The 15,430-nt window shown below is 34.9% G+C and overlaps 2 protein-coding genes across 2 annotated transcripts; one reads left to right on the top strand and one right to left on the bottom strand.

The window, feature by feature from the left end:
- The first annotated feature begins 143 nt into the window (after positions 1-143).
- Positions 144-2,177, top strand: LOC110999727 (cyclin-K). The gene is made up of 3 exons (XM_022268935.2): positions 144-879; positions 1,134-1,320; positions 1,612-2,177. The coding sequence occupies exons 1-3, from the start codon at positions 365-367 to the stop codon at positions 2,098-2,100; spliced, it is 1,191 nt and encodes a 396-aa protein (XP_022124627.2). The 5' UTR covers positions 144-364; the 3' UTR covers positions 2,101-2,177.
- Positions 2,178-3,082: 905 nt separating this feature from the next.
- LOC110999687 (tyrosine-protein phosphatase non-receptor type 21) lies at positions 3,083-14,726 on the bottom strand. Its single transcript, XM_022268876.2, has 10 exons — positions 13,801-14,726; positions 12,985-13,151; positions 12,141-12,345; positions 9,180-9,325; positions 7,381-8,833; positions 6,751-6,969; positions 6,281-6,454; positions 5,810-5,963; positions 5,079-5,251; positions 3,083-4,230 (listed from the first exon to the last, which is right to left on the bottom strand). The coding sequence occupies exons 1-10, from the start codon at positions 14,431-14,433 to the stop codon at positions 4,102-4,104; spliced, it is 3,453 nt and encodes a 1,150-aa protein (XP_022124568.2). The 5' UTR covers positions 14,434-14,726; the 3' UTR covers positions 3,083-4,101.
- Between the last annotated feature and the right edge of the window lie 704 nt (positions 14,727-15,430).

The raw sequence follows: 15,430 nt of genomic DNA on the forward strand, positions 1-15,430 counted from the left end.
AAATTATTACTACTATAAAATTATAAACTAAAATAAAATATAAATGACAAATCACAACCAAATTTTGCCAATATGGTAAGTGGTAACTGTCATAATATGAAGTGTCGGCAATCATCAAATTTATATCATTCGCTTAACGCTTTTCACCACAGAACAATTCTCGACAGTCTGTCACTCTGTCATTCTTTCTGCATTTATTCTGTTTTTCATGGACATGCAGGAAGTTAGTTGATTATATGTGCGAGAAACGGCTGATGTTGATATTACCTTTGTTTTCGTTTTATTTAAGAAAAATATTAATAGATAAGATTACTGATTAGGCAGTGAAAAGTTTAATATATTTTTATAGTGAATAACTTTAATCATGCCCTATTGGTATTATGATAAAAAAGACTTACTGAACACACCATCATTTCGCGATGGAATTTCAAATGACACAGAAAATCGGTATCGAAAAGAAGGCGCTCGCTTTATCATTGACACAGGATCAAAAATGGACTTGGGTTACAATACCGTTGCAACCGGTGTTGTGTATTTTCACCGATTTTACATGTTCCATTCATTCAGAACATTCCCCAGATATATAACAGCGTGTTGCTGTCTCTTCCTCGCGGGTAAAGTTGAAGAGACACCAAAAAAGTGCAAAGACATAATTAAAGTTGCCAAATCTTTATTAACTGAACAGAAATTTGGTACATTTGGCGATGACCCAAAGGAAGAGGTGATGACATTAGAAAGAATCTTGCTGCAAACTATCAAGTTTGACTTGCAGGTGGAGCACCCTTACGGGTATCTATTAAAGTATGCTAAGTGCCTTAAAGGAGAAAAAAGCAAGTTACAAAAAATTGTTCAGATGGCTTGGACCTTTGTGAATGATAGGTAAATTTATTTTTGTATTGTTATAAATTCACACTCTATTATGATTTCACATAGAAAATTGCCTTTCAGTTTATTTGAATACAATGAATATATATCATAGTAGTTAAAATAACTGTGCTGTAATAATAATAGTCAAAGATCATAGGCATTTATGATGTCTATGAGTCTCATAAGTACCATCACACCACACAGGATACTGTAACTACAGAGAACTCTTAGTTAAGAAGAAAACATAATAATTCAATTATTTTCAGTTTATGCACAACTTTGTGCCTACAGTGGGAACCAGAAGTTATTGCTGTAGCCCTTATGTTCTTAGCCGGAAAACTAAGTAAATTTGAAATAGTAGATTGGAATGGACGCACACCTAAACATAATGCTTGGTGGGACATGTTTGTTGAAGACATCTGTATGGAGCTACTTGAAGATATTTGCCATCAGGTACTGAAAAAAAAAATTCAACATATGATTATGATTTTACTGAAATTATGTCTTAATGTCAAAAGATACTAAAATACTCATAATTTAAAACAGATGTAAATAGTACAAATTTTATATAGAAACTACTGTGCACTTAACCAGTAATTGGAAGCAAGAAGTGCACATCACCCATTACTACAATTTTGTTCTTACTTTTATATGCTATTTTACCTAATAATACTATATTTCCGTTTGAACATAGTTATAAGTTTTAAATAAGGTTAGAAAAAAATCTTATTATCTTATTTTCAGGTGCTTGATCTATATTCACCGCAGACCCAACCTTCTGCTGCTGACTCACCTCCTCCACAACTAATTGCACAGCCTACTATCAGACCTGTGTTAAAAAACGACAAGAAACCCTCTGTTACACCGCCAACTTCCACATCACCTGTCGCCGTTGCTAAACCTGTTGTCACGCCAATCAAAAATGGTTCCGATGTCAAGCCAGAGCCTCCAAAAATGGACATGAGATTTACTTACGCTGGTTACCCTCCAACAATGCCGCCCTATCCACCCATCTACTCTGCTCCTCCGCCATCAATACCACCTCCACGACTGCCATTACCCCCTGGCCCTCCTTTATCTATATATTCAGAACCACCACCTGCAAGATTTCCTCCAGTTAATGTTCCTCCTCCCAATTATTATCCTCCTATACCAACTCGTGCACCCCTGCCCACGAGAGGTCCAATTCCACCAGGTCCACCGCCTCCAAGGTCCTATTATCCCCCAGCGTAACAGAGGGATATGTTAAGTTATTATAGCTATATTAACTTACATTCTAATTTTTTACAGAAATACAAGTATAGACTCTATGTGTATTTCATTTACCTTTGTTTTTTGTATTGGAACCCTGATTGTCCCCTATAATGTCACAAACTATATATATTAGTTATATAATTAGTTATTATAATTAGTGTCTAGCAATATTTTATGCATATAATTTCACGACGCCGTCAGGGTTCCAATAAAAGTTCCAGTAAATTTTAAGAACCCACGTTACTTGTGTCATATGGGCCAAAAAATTCAGACTTGTGCTCGGATTCTAGAGAATGTCAGAAAAAATCAAATGAAAACGTTTTTCAGAAACGCTGCCTTATGCATTATGATAAGGCAGCATAATATATGATTTAGAGAATAATTGCAAATCTAGATAATGGCAGAGAAAATAAAATGGCAGAGTGACAGGACACTTGTTTTGTATTCGGCACATCTTCCAAAAAGTAAGAAGTGACGCGATTGACTCAATAACACGGAATTTATAGCGGTTTTTACAACTATCTAGAATGATTTATGAGGAATTTTCATTTTTCATGCATTATATCTCACCGTCTCATGCTGGGTCTAGTAATTAATGATAAGAAAACCCTTAATTTTCGTACCAATTTGTTGTTCAAGTGCAAGTTGTTGTAATAAAATAATTTTGAAACAAAAAATTTAAATCTGTAACCATAGGTACAGTGAATATATTACAATATATAATAATAGTGTAGGTTGAATAAAACTACAATTTAATCACATATTTTAATCATACAATGTTACTGAATTTATACATTTAGAATATAACATATAATTATTGTTAAGGCCTCGTAATATTGAGCAAAAATTATTGTTATTCGCGTTAATACTCCAGTTTATGTAAATGAATATAACAGTGTTTAATGGATTTTTTGTGAAGTTCTTATTGACTAGTTACAAAATAAAAAAAACATCAATAGAGTAGATTTTCATAGATATCGTTTACTATAGTTTATTGTTGTAAGTAAATTTGTGCAGTGGTATATTAAAATTTATCACTATTAATTTTATTTAAAAAGTGTTAAATAAATAATAATGACACCTCACAGTAACTGGAAGCTCAATTCAATGGCCTTAACAGTTAGCTGCCCTCGGACTAGATAATAAAAATTTATTTGAACACAAATTAATAAGAAATGTACAATGTTACTATATAAATTAATAAGTTACTTTTCGGAATACTGATAGGTTAATATATCTAAATATAAAAATGATCGTCACGATAACACACTAACATACGAAAAATTACATACAACAAAAATAGTTTTGATTATATTTAAATCAAATGATTCCCAGTTTATAAATATTAATAATACAAATAGAAAGGCACATAGGACGATATCAGATCACGAATAATCTCCGATTTAAGGCACGTAGTTTCACTTAGAGGCTAGAGGGATGTTCCTAAGTATAGAACGCACGTATACGTAAAAGTATAAAACCCTGTATCTACCTAATTTATTATAGTTTGCAGCCCTTAAAATATTCTAGTGAGCTTTTTGAAGCAGATTTTTTGTGTTCAGTTGATATTAAAGTTCTAGGCCTAAATTAAAATATGGCTGTATACAAGGTGTTAGAAATTTAATTATAAAAATTGTGAAAGAGTTTCACTTAAATAGCACATATAGGTTTAATACAAAAATATACAAACTAGACGAAGATGGCAGCGTCGTGTCAGTCCTAAATCATTTTTAATATGACCTAATCAATTATGGCTTAATCGTGAGCAATATACTTATAATGTGTAATAATTTCATTCGATTATTAAATAGAAAATTCATTTTTATTTTATACAAAATAGAAAGAATTTCTTTGTTAATATAAATACTTGATTTTAAATTAGATAAAATGCAAGCAGCATGCAATAATCTATATAAACATGGCATGAAGATTGATCAGACGGCGCCCTTTTACATTCGATTACTGGGCTTCCTGTAATGTTTATATGAGGCGAGACTGTTTCAGATACATTAAGAGTACTTGATGCAGAAATCTGTATTGGTGGACGTTCTCTATGAGGTTGGCACGCTGTTGGTGTAACACGCTTATCGTCCGCGATATGTCTAATTCCTGAAAAGTAACAATTTTAATAATATAAATAACTAGAAATAAGAACTGTTATTTCTCTTGTACTTTGTTCATAAGCCATTTATAACTTGTCGATAATTAACTTAAAATTAATAACAACGGAATAACAACTGAAAAAATCTCCGAAATAAATATCAATCAAATCAAAATTAGTTTATTCAGTTTAGATGCAGCTTGGGGCATGCTTATGAATGTCAAAAACATTTACAAAATTCGCGAAAGAGCAAGAGTATGCAATCCGTTCGCAAAACTACCAGGACGCCTTGTTCTGTAAACCGCCAAAATCTCTGCAAGTTTTACCTAATATATATATTAGGTATTATAATTTGATACTAAAATACAAATGCTTTGACCAGCATATTAAACATCTTTTTTACTTCATTAAAAAATTATGTAAATATAAAATGTATATTATATTTTAAGTCGTATCTCAAGTTACAATCTTGTCTTGAGCGCTGTCAAATGTGTTAACTCTTGAAACTAGATTTAAGTTTGATTGGGGTTCTGACGACAAGCCTTATATCTAGAAACATCATCTATGAAATATTTATTTTCTTGCAATAGGCAGGCAAATTAATCTTCACCTGATTTTCAGTGCTGTCCAGAACTGTCGACTCACGAATGTGTTGCCAGCTTTTTAAAAATTGATACGGGTAGGGTAAGCCTCTACAAAAAAGTAAAGTCTCTTTATACATACGAGCGAACAATGCCTTAGTTAGCTCGTTGCGACTTTCAATTATAATCTGAATTAATGACGCGGCATACTTGCAGTTTCGACATTACAATTTTATATTCATTTACTTTGAGAAAAATGTATAGGAGGTATCAACCTGATTTGTGTCTAGCACGTGTAGCAATAAATCTGACGCAAGCGCCACACCGCTGCATCCAGCAGCGCGTGCGCACGTTACCACGAGAGGCGCGTTGCGTGACGTCACAGCTGCATCCGCGCTCGATTCCGCTTCGCACGCTAACCGTAGGCCATTCAGCTCGGAAAGGAATTCTTAAATGAAAAAAATTGGTTGCCTGTAAAGTCGGTATACGGGCGAAAGTTTTACGTGACAACGACTTTGAGTGGTAAAATAATATTAATGTGAATATTCATTCGTATAGTAGGAAGAAGGATGAATCACTTTTTATGTCTGTCTCTCTCGCTCTCATTGTGAGCGCATAACGTGAGCGGAGCGTAACGCAGTTTCTTGAAGTGTCACCCGGCAAGCCAATTTATAAGACGTTGTCACGTCAAAAATATGCGTATTTCATAAAGGTTTTAATTTTATTAACATGGCCTGGATACAAGTCGAGCAAAAATAATTTAATAAGTACTTAATATGCATTACATATTAATGTTATATGACATACCATGTGACGTGGCCGTTAATTTTTTTTCTTAATATTAGTGACACATAGAGAGAGATATTTTGTATACTATCCAAAACTAAAACCACAAACTAAATTCTTTATATTTCACTAAATAATAAATGTAATTTTAAAAACTAATTAAAATTACATTTTTAAATAAATAAATATATATATATATAGCCATGTATTATGTACATACGAATAAAGCCGGCGACATCAGTATTAGGCGCGTGCTGCGGCCAGCGCGAGTACTGAACGTGCCACAAGTGACGAGCTCGTGCGCCGCGACGTACACGTACACGCACTGAACCGCCCCACTCGGCACGGGACCATTTGCCACACGATACTTGGAACTAGAATGGTATTATAAAAAATAATATAGAAATATGTAATAACTAACATATTTGTATAATGTGCAGATGAGAAGAGAGGCGGAGAGAGTCTTAGAGCGAGGCGAAATACAAGGCCCAAAAACCGAAGGCGATAGAGACTCACTGTGAACGCCCACTGTCCCATCTTGGGGTCATAGGACATTAAGCAAGTATATTGAGTTATAGTGGATTGGTGTATATGTATTTATAATGTTTTAGATAATTTTAAAGACGCTGAAACCAGGAAAATATTAGAAGTATTTTTAAAGCAATTTATATGCAAATAAAAATCTCCAAACCTGTCCATAGTCCTTGGAGTGATGTTCAGGCGGTAGGTACTGCGGAGAGTCCACATCGACATTAGCAAGGAGACGAGCCCCAACTTGCCACACACACTCCCATACGAGTGCAGCCTGTTCCGAGCCTCCGGATTGAGCTACAACGTAGAATCTCTGGGAGTTACCTACTGTCATCTGAAAGTTGAAATATGTAAATAATCAATAAAAAACATATATTTTTAGAGATTGAGATTGTATTATTTCGTACTAAGTACATAATATACAGTGTTTTTATAAAATAAATCATAGAAATACTTTCATTAATAGTCATATAAAGGTTTCAACCATCGTAGATTTACGAATCAATTCAAATCATATAAAAATTAAGAATTTTCTAAACCGACCTTTTTTCTATTTTTATTTATATTTTCTAGACATAATTATTCTTTAAAGGAAGATAAAAAAATATAGCAGCTGGGATCATAACTCACAGTAACATGAGAAGCGTTGATATATCCGTGTGGGTTTTCAGCTGTGGGATGTAGTCGCACCCTATTATCTTCGTAGGGCAACGAGTCACCGTTATTATAAGACGCGTATTGCGCTAACAACGCCGTCTTATATTCTCCCTGCACTTCGCGGCCTTTAGGAATTTGTTCGAACGCGAACGATAACTGATCATCACACATTTTACGTTCTAGCAATTGGCACTGGAAAATAGAGAAAATAAATAAGATCAGATGGAAGAGGCAGTAAGAGCGAGTAATCAAACATTTGAATAAAACTAATCAATTTAAAAGCGATGATTCACTTACAGCTATTGTAAAGCTTTTGAAAAATCAAGTTATGTATTAGGTCCATAACGTCGCTAAAGATAATAAATAGTCACCATTGTAGAAGTTCTAACTGTCAGTTTAATTTATTCAACAAAATAAGATGCAGATAAAAATATACTGTTCGATTTATTTTAATGTTTCAAAAGTGATTAGTTTATTTTATAGCTTTTGAAACATTTGCCATATAAAAGAACTTGTTATATGATATGACTTGCGATACATTTTGACCGTTAGTTTAAAATTAACTCTCATGTATGTAAACGATGAAAACTGAAAACAACTCACCAATGTTTCTTTGGTAATACCCGGTGGCAACGGTTGAGTTTTCGGTAGGCCAGTGGACCAGCGATGTTTGTTTGCCTGCTGGCCAGTTTTAGCCCTATCCCGACCAAGCGTAGCGCTCTTTACTTCTGCTTTATTCCCTCGTCCCATAAACATTCCCCACCTTCGTCTCTTTTTTTCTTTATTACTATTCTTACTGCCGTCTAGCTCGACGCTAGTGCTGTAAGTCGAGTTCATAACCGAACTCGATAGAGCACTGTCTGTATGCGATGTATCCACCCTGATATCGGGTATACTTATCGATGTAATGTTATCCACCGATTTGCTAATCGTGTTGTTATTCGATATTTTATGCGTCGACAGACTCTGATAAGGTGTCTCATCATAGTCCTTTTCATCTGTTTTTATCGACAACTTATCTATATTTAATGCATTATCGATATCTTTGTTAATCGATGGACTCGAGACATTCAGATCTTTGGGCACACTCGATTCTCGCACACCTTTAATGATTTGTGCGTTCACATAATGGCTGTCGTCAATTTTGGGTGTTAAGTTGACGTTGACATGTCCGTAGTTATTAATCGCAGGGTGACTGCCATTTTTTTCGTTTAGACGGCTGATTTCATCTGTCGTGGTCAAACTTTGTGCTCGTTCCCGGATCTTTTGTTCGCTCTGCCACGGCAGAGGCACGTTTTCATATATCGGTTCCTGTGTTTCGCTGTGTTTGTGCGGTAAGACCAGATGCGTCTGATAGGATATCCGTCTCATTGGCATAGAGTACATTATGTTGCCTCTCTCGTCGTATAGCTTCTGTATGTTATCGGAGATGTGGTGTGGGTCCATTATGATGTGAGGATTGGGGTCTAAAACCGAAGGAAGGTTGTTGTAGGTCCCGTGTGTGGCTGGAAGTATGTTCGGGCGGCCGTAGCCGAGGACATGTCCGGGATTGACGTATCCGAGATACTGCCTATTGAGGGCCGTCCTCGTAGAGACTAGATCGGGACTAGAGCCAGACACGTGCGAGTTGATGTATCCCCGGTGGTAGTTCAGGGCTTGGCTGGCGACGGCGAGGTCAGGGGTGGAGTTTGACGCTAAGCCGTTGGAAGGGTAAGGAGGGGGTGGTTTGTAGACATTGACATAGTGCAAAGCGTGATCTGCTTGGACGTTAGGATTGAGGGCGATGGGGTAATTGGCGAGATATTTTATTCCGTAAGCATAATCTTCCGCGGGTGGCGGATTGACGGGTCCCGTGTGTCGAGTCACGTCAGGGTAGTGGACTCGATGAATGTCGGGATGGGAGCCGTAGACCAAAGGCTGAGCGCTGGAGCTGAGGAGTTGGGAGTGGGTGTGGTGGTTCTGGTACCGGAGCTGAGCCTCGGCTCGTTGTTGTTGATACTTTTGTTGCACGGCGGTCTCATAGTCCGGTGCGGGACGGTAAGATGGTAACAGAGCCCTAAAATAATTATTTCAAGCATAACAGGAAATGTATAGACATTAATAATTAGAATACTAATTAAAGTAATCTTATTGCTAACTTTTTTAATTAGTATGTTATTGTTTACAATACAAACAATGTTTTTATTATAACAATACACGATTGAGACAATGATTAAAAGTATTATTTGTCCCACATTTTGTATCCCTATGCTATGTTATGTTATTTGTATCGATATATAGACTAAGTACACTCCTTAATAGGAGGAAATTTTGATTTCAGAAGCAATCATGTTTTAACGGAGATGAGTCCATGTCCATAACCTACAGATGCGGTAAGACTTTTGATATGAATAAAGTTTTACCTGTTCCTTGGCTGCGGGCGATTCTCAGCGAGCTCAAGACACGATGTAGAATGAGCCCGGTGTGAGGCGGTCAACGGCTCAAGGCGGGACGTGCTGCCCACCTCTCGCACATCCAACTCTTCACGACTCTCAGACAGACCATGCTCCTGAATATAAAAAAAAAAATTCAATTCGCACACAAGTTTTTTAAATTCTTGTTAAAAGCAAACACGGGCTATGTTCATAGTATTGCAAGGCCGCCAGTTACACTAAGCCGACGCATTCGCTTTAAGTCTAATATTTCATCGTTAGCCAGAATTTAAAACCTCTACAGTAATTTTCTTCATATTTCATTTGTTTACAAGGTAATTTAATTATAATATAGATTAAACTAATAAAGTCTTCTACATTTCTTTCACGAGTTGTGTATTTAAGATGTACTTCATAAGAACAACAACGCCGCATGCGTTTCGTTTGAATGAGTAATAACTGCAGCATAAGCAAAAAGTGCATTCACATCGCTGAGATAATTAGCAGCGCCATTGCACTTGACACTCGAACGCGTTTGCAAAGTGCACAATTACAATTCTATTCCTGCCATCCAACAGTATTCAGAACATCATTAATCAGTTATGGCTTGATAGGATCAGATAATAGCAGTTTCATTAGCCTCAATGGTGTCCCAATAAAACCATCAATTTGCCTCTTAAATGATAGTACAGACAAAAGCTTCGTTGCCGAGAGATTAGGGATTATGTGGCTTATATAAAATCAAATTACTCACGGAGAAAGATACGCCAGTTTTACGTCTACGTACCAGAATTTCCAACCCACTAAAAGACTTCATACAGGACTTGTAATCACAATAATCAAATGAACAATACATGAGACAGAGCGTCTAATCGTAAATAGTTTTTATCGTGAGCAATTATCACTTTCGCGATGATGCGATGTTTGTAAACTTTTCTCATGAGAGCGATAAATAACGGATCGTTAATAAAGAAATGTTACACAGATGCTCATTAGTATTAACAAATATGTAGATATTTTCGAATTCATGTATTGAGAAATATAGAAATTAACCAGTATGCCAAGGGCACGATTCAGATAAGCGACATAAACTAAAAATATAAGTCACTTCATAGTTACGAGTTTTTTTATCTTAAAAGGGTATTCATGGCATCAATACTCGTTGATACAAAAAATCTTTTCGATTAATTAAGGAAGGATTAATTATGGAGGTCTGAAGAAAGAATACTGGTGATTGAATTATCTGGAATATTTATCGTGTTTATCGAAAAGAATGCGGAACGACATGTATATTTCACGCTATCATGTTATGTATTATTAAATGGTGAAAATCATTTACTTGAGTAAATAGTGAAAATAGCTCGTCTTGCATGCAGTGGCATTGATTGACTATGTAATTACCAAGACTTAACACATTGTTGCGAATTTAACGTATGACGATAATGGAAAACGAAGTGCATTTTCTATATCACGTAACGCGAAACAATGAAACTGCGAGCCAATATTTTTGCAAATATAAGTTTTTTCTTTACCGTTATTTTAAATTATATTACGTCTGTTTGATTAATTTAATCATATGTACCTGACAGATACGGATTTTTAAAACTAAGGCACACAAATGTCTTTATGATGTTAACGTCTGTGCACAACCGAGTTCAAAGACAATACATGGGTCACCTCATATCGCACGATTACAGTGGGTAATTAGCCACGCTAATTCTAAACAATATTTTATTCTTTCGGCAAAGCTTGTGCTGTAAGAGTATCGACACAAAAAAATGTAATCTAAATTGTATGATTGAACACTGTTTATGAATATTCTAAAGAACTTCGCTTACCCACTTTTCATACTGAGAAAAGAGCCAGCAATAAAAACATAAATTACTGAAGGACCGGAAGGCTAATGTACAATGTGTAATAAACCTGCCCGACAACACGAGACGCGTGTGAATGCGTAAAAATAAACAAACATGAGTTAGTCCTAATCTCTTAATCTGTTTAGTACCAAACTGGATAAACTATTAATTCAAGGTTAATTTCTGGGCTAGCGCGGCCCACCTATAAGGATAATGTGTCAAGATTATAATCGTATAACTTCCGCAAGTTAGTGCTAACCGCTGGGTTCTGTCAGATGAACGTTTAATGGGACGTAAATAATTTATATTTAACGTGAGAATATTTTACATTTTTTACCAACCGATTGTATTATAGTAGATTATGTTTTTATATGATCTGGCGGCATAATGTAAGACAAACAACAGTACAAACTAGGCGTTCTTCGCAAGTCCGCTTTCTTCAAGTTTTTAGGCATGAATTGCATTTCCGCTTACGAGAAATGTTTATAAATAAAGGGCCGATCAATTTAGTAATCTGTAATGAGGACAGCCACCCAGATATTACAAAACGTCACATAATTTCAAAAATATTGATTTTATTATGCAAGACCGTGGCAAACGTAGTTCGTACGTAAATTGCCCTGGCCTTTAAATGACATCGCAAGCGGATCAATTACCAATTAATTACAATAATTGAGTAATTTACTTCATATATTTGTTAATTAGTAAAAGGTTATTTAACAAGAACTAACTAATATAGTAAATATTATAAGATTTGGTATCTGAAACTTCAGTCTGCGAACTTGGTACACTTTATAATGAATAGCGTATCATAATAGGATTTCAGTGCTGCTTGTACGTGTTTCATTAATTTTCCTTTATAAACAAGTAAAACCTTCTTTGCCAGAGACACGATTTTTATGAATAAGATTCCAATATATCTTCAACATAGGAGCCATGCTTAGCGTTGAGCGCGACTATAAATCTTACCCCAGTCGGTTTACATACGTTGTAACTTTCACCGCATTGAAAGAAACCCCTTTGTGATGGAGGAAAATATAGGACAGCTCACACACCCAGTGGACACCACACCCATTGAACAACGTAAGATAGTCACCTGAAACTTGGGCCGGTGCTCGTCTCTAGGAGCACTGAGGGCAGCTTGGTGTCGCATGTAGAACGTATGTTGGTGTACGCACATACGCCACACGTACTTTCCATCCTCCGGAGATGGTAAGGCGAATGAGGCGGACTCGCCCTGCTTCTGGCACTCTATACTAAATGTGCGTTTGTGGTTTATCACATTGGTGATGTCCATCCATCTAAATAATGATTTAATATATTAAACGAATGACTGTTAAGAGGATTCCCCATAGTCAAAGTGAGAAAGTTACCATACCAAATTTTTTTTATTATAAATGATGCAATAGTAACAGAAAATTCGAAACGAAAATAAAGTAATAAATTTGCGTTAATATCCGTAAAAGGCAATCAAATTCGAAATGTATAGTGGTCGCGTAAACCATAGGCAATATTAATTTATAAGAAAGGATAATATCATTAACCTGATTAAGTACCTATTTAGACGTGAATGAATATCATATTGTTGGAATTGGATAATATATGAGTATGATGATCTTAGGATTTCTAAAAAGTAAGTAAGCAAAGTCAGAACATTGTTATCATCGAAAGTTTTATGATAATCAGTTCAATTTAACCCGGGTTATATAAAATAATGATATAGTAATTATCTCTATCCAAGGCAATTATGTTTACAAATATATGAAGTTGGTTTTATATTACTGAATTTCTAAATAAATATATACTTGTGTAGCATATCACCATGTTAAACGTGATTAATTATAGCAATATTATTAATTATGTGACCAATTTGTAATCATATAGGCAAACTTATAGCAAGGCAGAGGAAACAAATCGTGCGTCTGAAAAAAGGAAATTACCGATAAAAGTGTGGTGTATCACTGGTATCCGTTAGTACTCTTATGCCAGTAAGTGAAATGGCGATAGTTACTTCACTCTGGTCCCGCTGGTCCTTAGCAACAAACATTTCTTGTCCATATCCTCGTAATTGCTGGCATGTTGTTATGAACCCTTCTTCTGCCTGAGACTATTTACATACTTTAATTATAAAGTTATCAAAACAGGTAATATTGGCAAAACCAAGTGAGTATTAGGGTCAAATCAAAACATTTAACAACATGTGTTTTCTTCAGCTAAGTTATTTATATTACAGAAACCCAATGGTTATTATTTAATGCCATTTCCATATATATTTAATATTTTAAACAAATTTGATGTGTACAAACTTTGTGTGCCGATTTTAAGTTGTAATCTCACTGATAACTGATAAACACATTCACATTTCCCAAGGTGCGCAATCAATGAGTAATTATGAGATAACTAACAAATTTTTAATCTACCATTCCCATATAAGAATATATAAATTTTTACTTTTATACTTTTTTTTTTAAAAGTTATATATAAGAATATATATCTGTTATAATATTAATCAGTTTCATAAAATGTTGTATGTATTAAAATTAGATCAGAGAAGAGATGTAAATTTAAAAATATTATATAAACATATTAAAGTAATAATAATAAGTTTTTATTTTTTAAGTATGTTGTTAAATAGAAAGTTCCATTATAATGCATGTTATCTATGCACAATGTTAATTTTCCAGACATGTTGTGAATACATAATTTACTATCCGGCCTTTATAAACACCAAGTCAATATTAAAACTGTAATATTACCTGTGGCATATTATGCAAAGACATATGATGTTGTATCACAGCAGCAGTTAGCCACTCCAGTCGACCTGTCTCTGCTAAACTACTACTGTCTATAATCTGTCCATTTTCTAACATTTGTTTAGGAAATGTGAGCAAATTCTTTAAATATTCCACAGTATGTCTTTCACGGTCATGATTCCCATATTCAGCTTGTCTGCTATAAGATGCCAAAACCACTGCTTGCTGACAATCACAAATGATCCTGCCCTCTACTAAGTCATTTTTCAATTGTAAGAAGTAATGGTACCTTGTCACTTCATCGGTTATAAGGCTTGTACCAGATATCACATAGTACATGACACGTAAGTAGAGCTGATGGGCTGAGGAGTACTTCTCTAGCTGCCGCTTGAGAGGCCTGTCCAGTTGAACCCATCGCGGCTGCTGACTGCGGTTTACGTAACGCAAACCAAAGAATTCTGGTTGATTTATTGCCTGTCTTTGGCACACGTTATCCAGACACTCTTGTCCTGTGCTGTCCACAGACAGGGTACAGTCTGCAACACCCCCATCGAGTAGCTCAACACTTATTACAAACAAACTTTTAGAAGCAACATTATATTGTCGCGTCTTCTTCAACTTCAATTTGAAAGGCATCCTCTGACATTAACCGGGACCAATTAGTAAAAACATCACGAAACTAGCGTTACGTTATACATTTATGGAAAAAGAATGTTGGAAAAAATGCTTCCGTTATGTGCGACACATATTTTCTATTACTAAGGATATAAGTGAATTAAGTTATAAAATCGATAATCTAAAGTAAAGTTCATTGGTAGTCAAGATTTTTTTGTTATAAATAAAACTGAGAAAAAATTTATGTAAATAGAAATAATAAAATCAAAATAAAAAATTCACAACATTGCGGCCTTCCAACACTGGTGAATGATGACAAATCTGAACTTAGTATTGTCAACGAATACTTGACGTTGACACAACAATAACGGAATTCGGAAAAATGAAACAGTGGCGTTTACAAACATTTTCCTTTGATTTTAAGACACATAAATACAATATAATATAGAAACATCATTATGGAGATTAGTACCTTTCATTAGAGGATGAATAATTAATAAAGTAAATGTTTTATTAATATATTAACCAATAAATTTTATGACGTTTGATACACCTGGACATCTTTTCTTGTGTCTATAGACATATTTTAGAAAAATACTTTCAAGGATATTCAAAACTATCTTATATATAAAATTCTTGTGTCACGGGGTTAGTAACCGAACTCCTCCGAAACGGCTCGACCGATTCTCATGAAATGTTGTGTGTGTATTGGGTAGGTCTGAGAATCGAACAACATCTATTTTTCATGCCCCTAAATGTTAAGGGGTCCACCCCTAAATTTTTTTATTTATTTTTTAGATAAAATTTTTCGTTTTTATTTTTGTACGATACACCATACAAAAATACATGCAACCCTAAATTTTCACCACTCTACAATCATCCCTTATGTTTTTTTTGATAATTAAAAACTTTAATTTTTTGGCACAAACATGGCAAAACAACGTTTGCCGGGTCAGCTAGTTATTATATAAAATTTACAAGAAACCAACATTGAAAATACTGCTAACCTTATTCTAAA

This window comes from Pieris rapae, chromosome 9, assembly GCF_905147795.1.
Source record: "Pieris rapae chromosome 9, ilPieRapa1.1, whole genome shotgun sequence".
Lineage (NCBI taxonomy): Eukaryota > Metazoa > Arthropoda > Insecta > Lepidoptera > Pieridae > Pieris > Pieris rapae.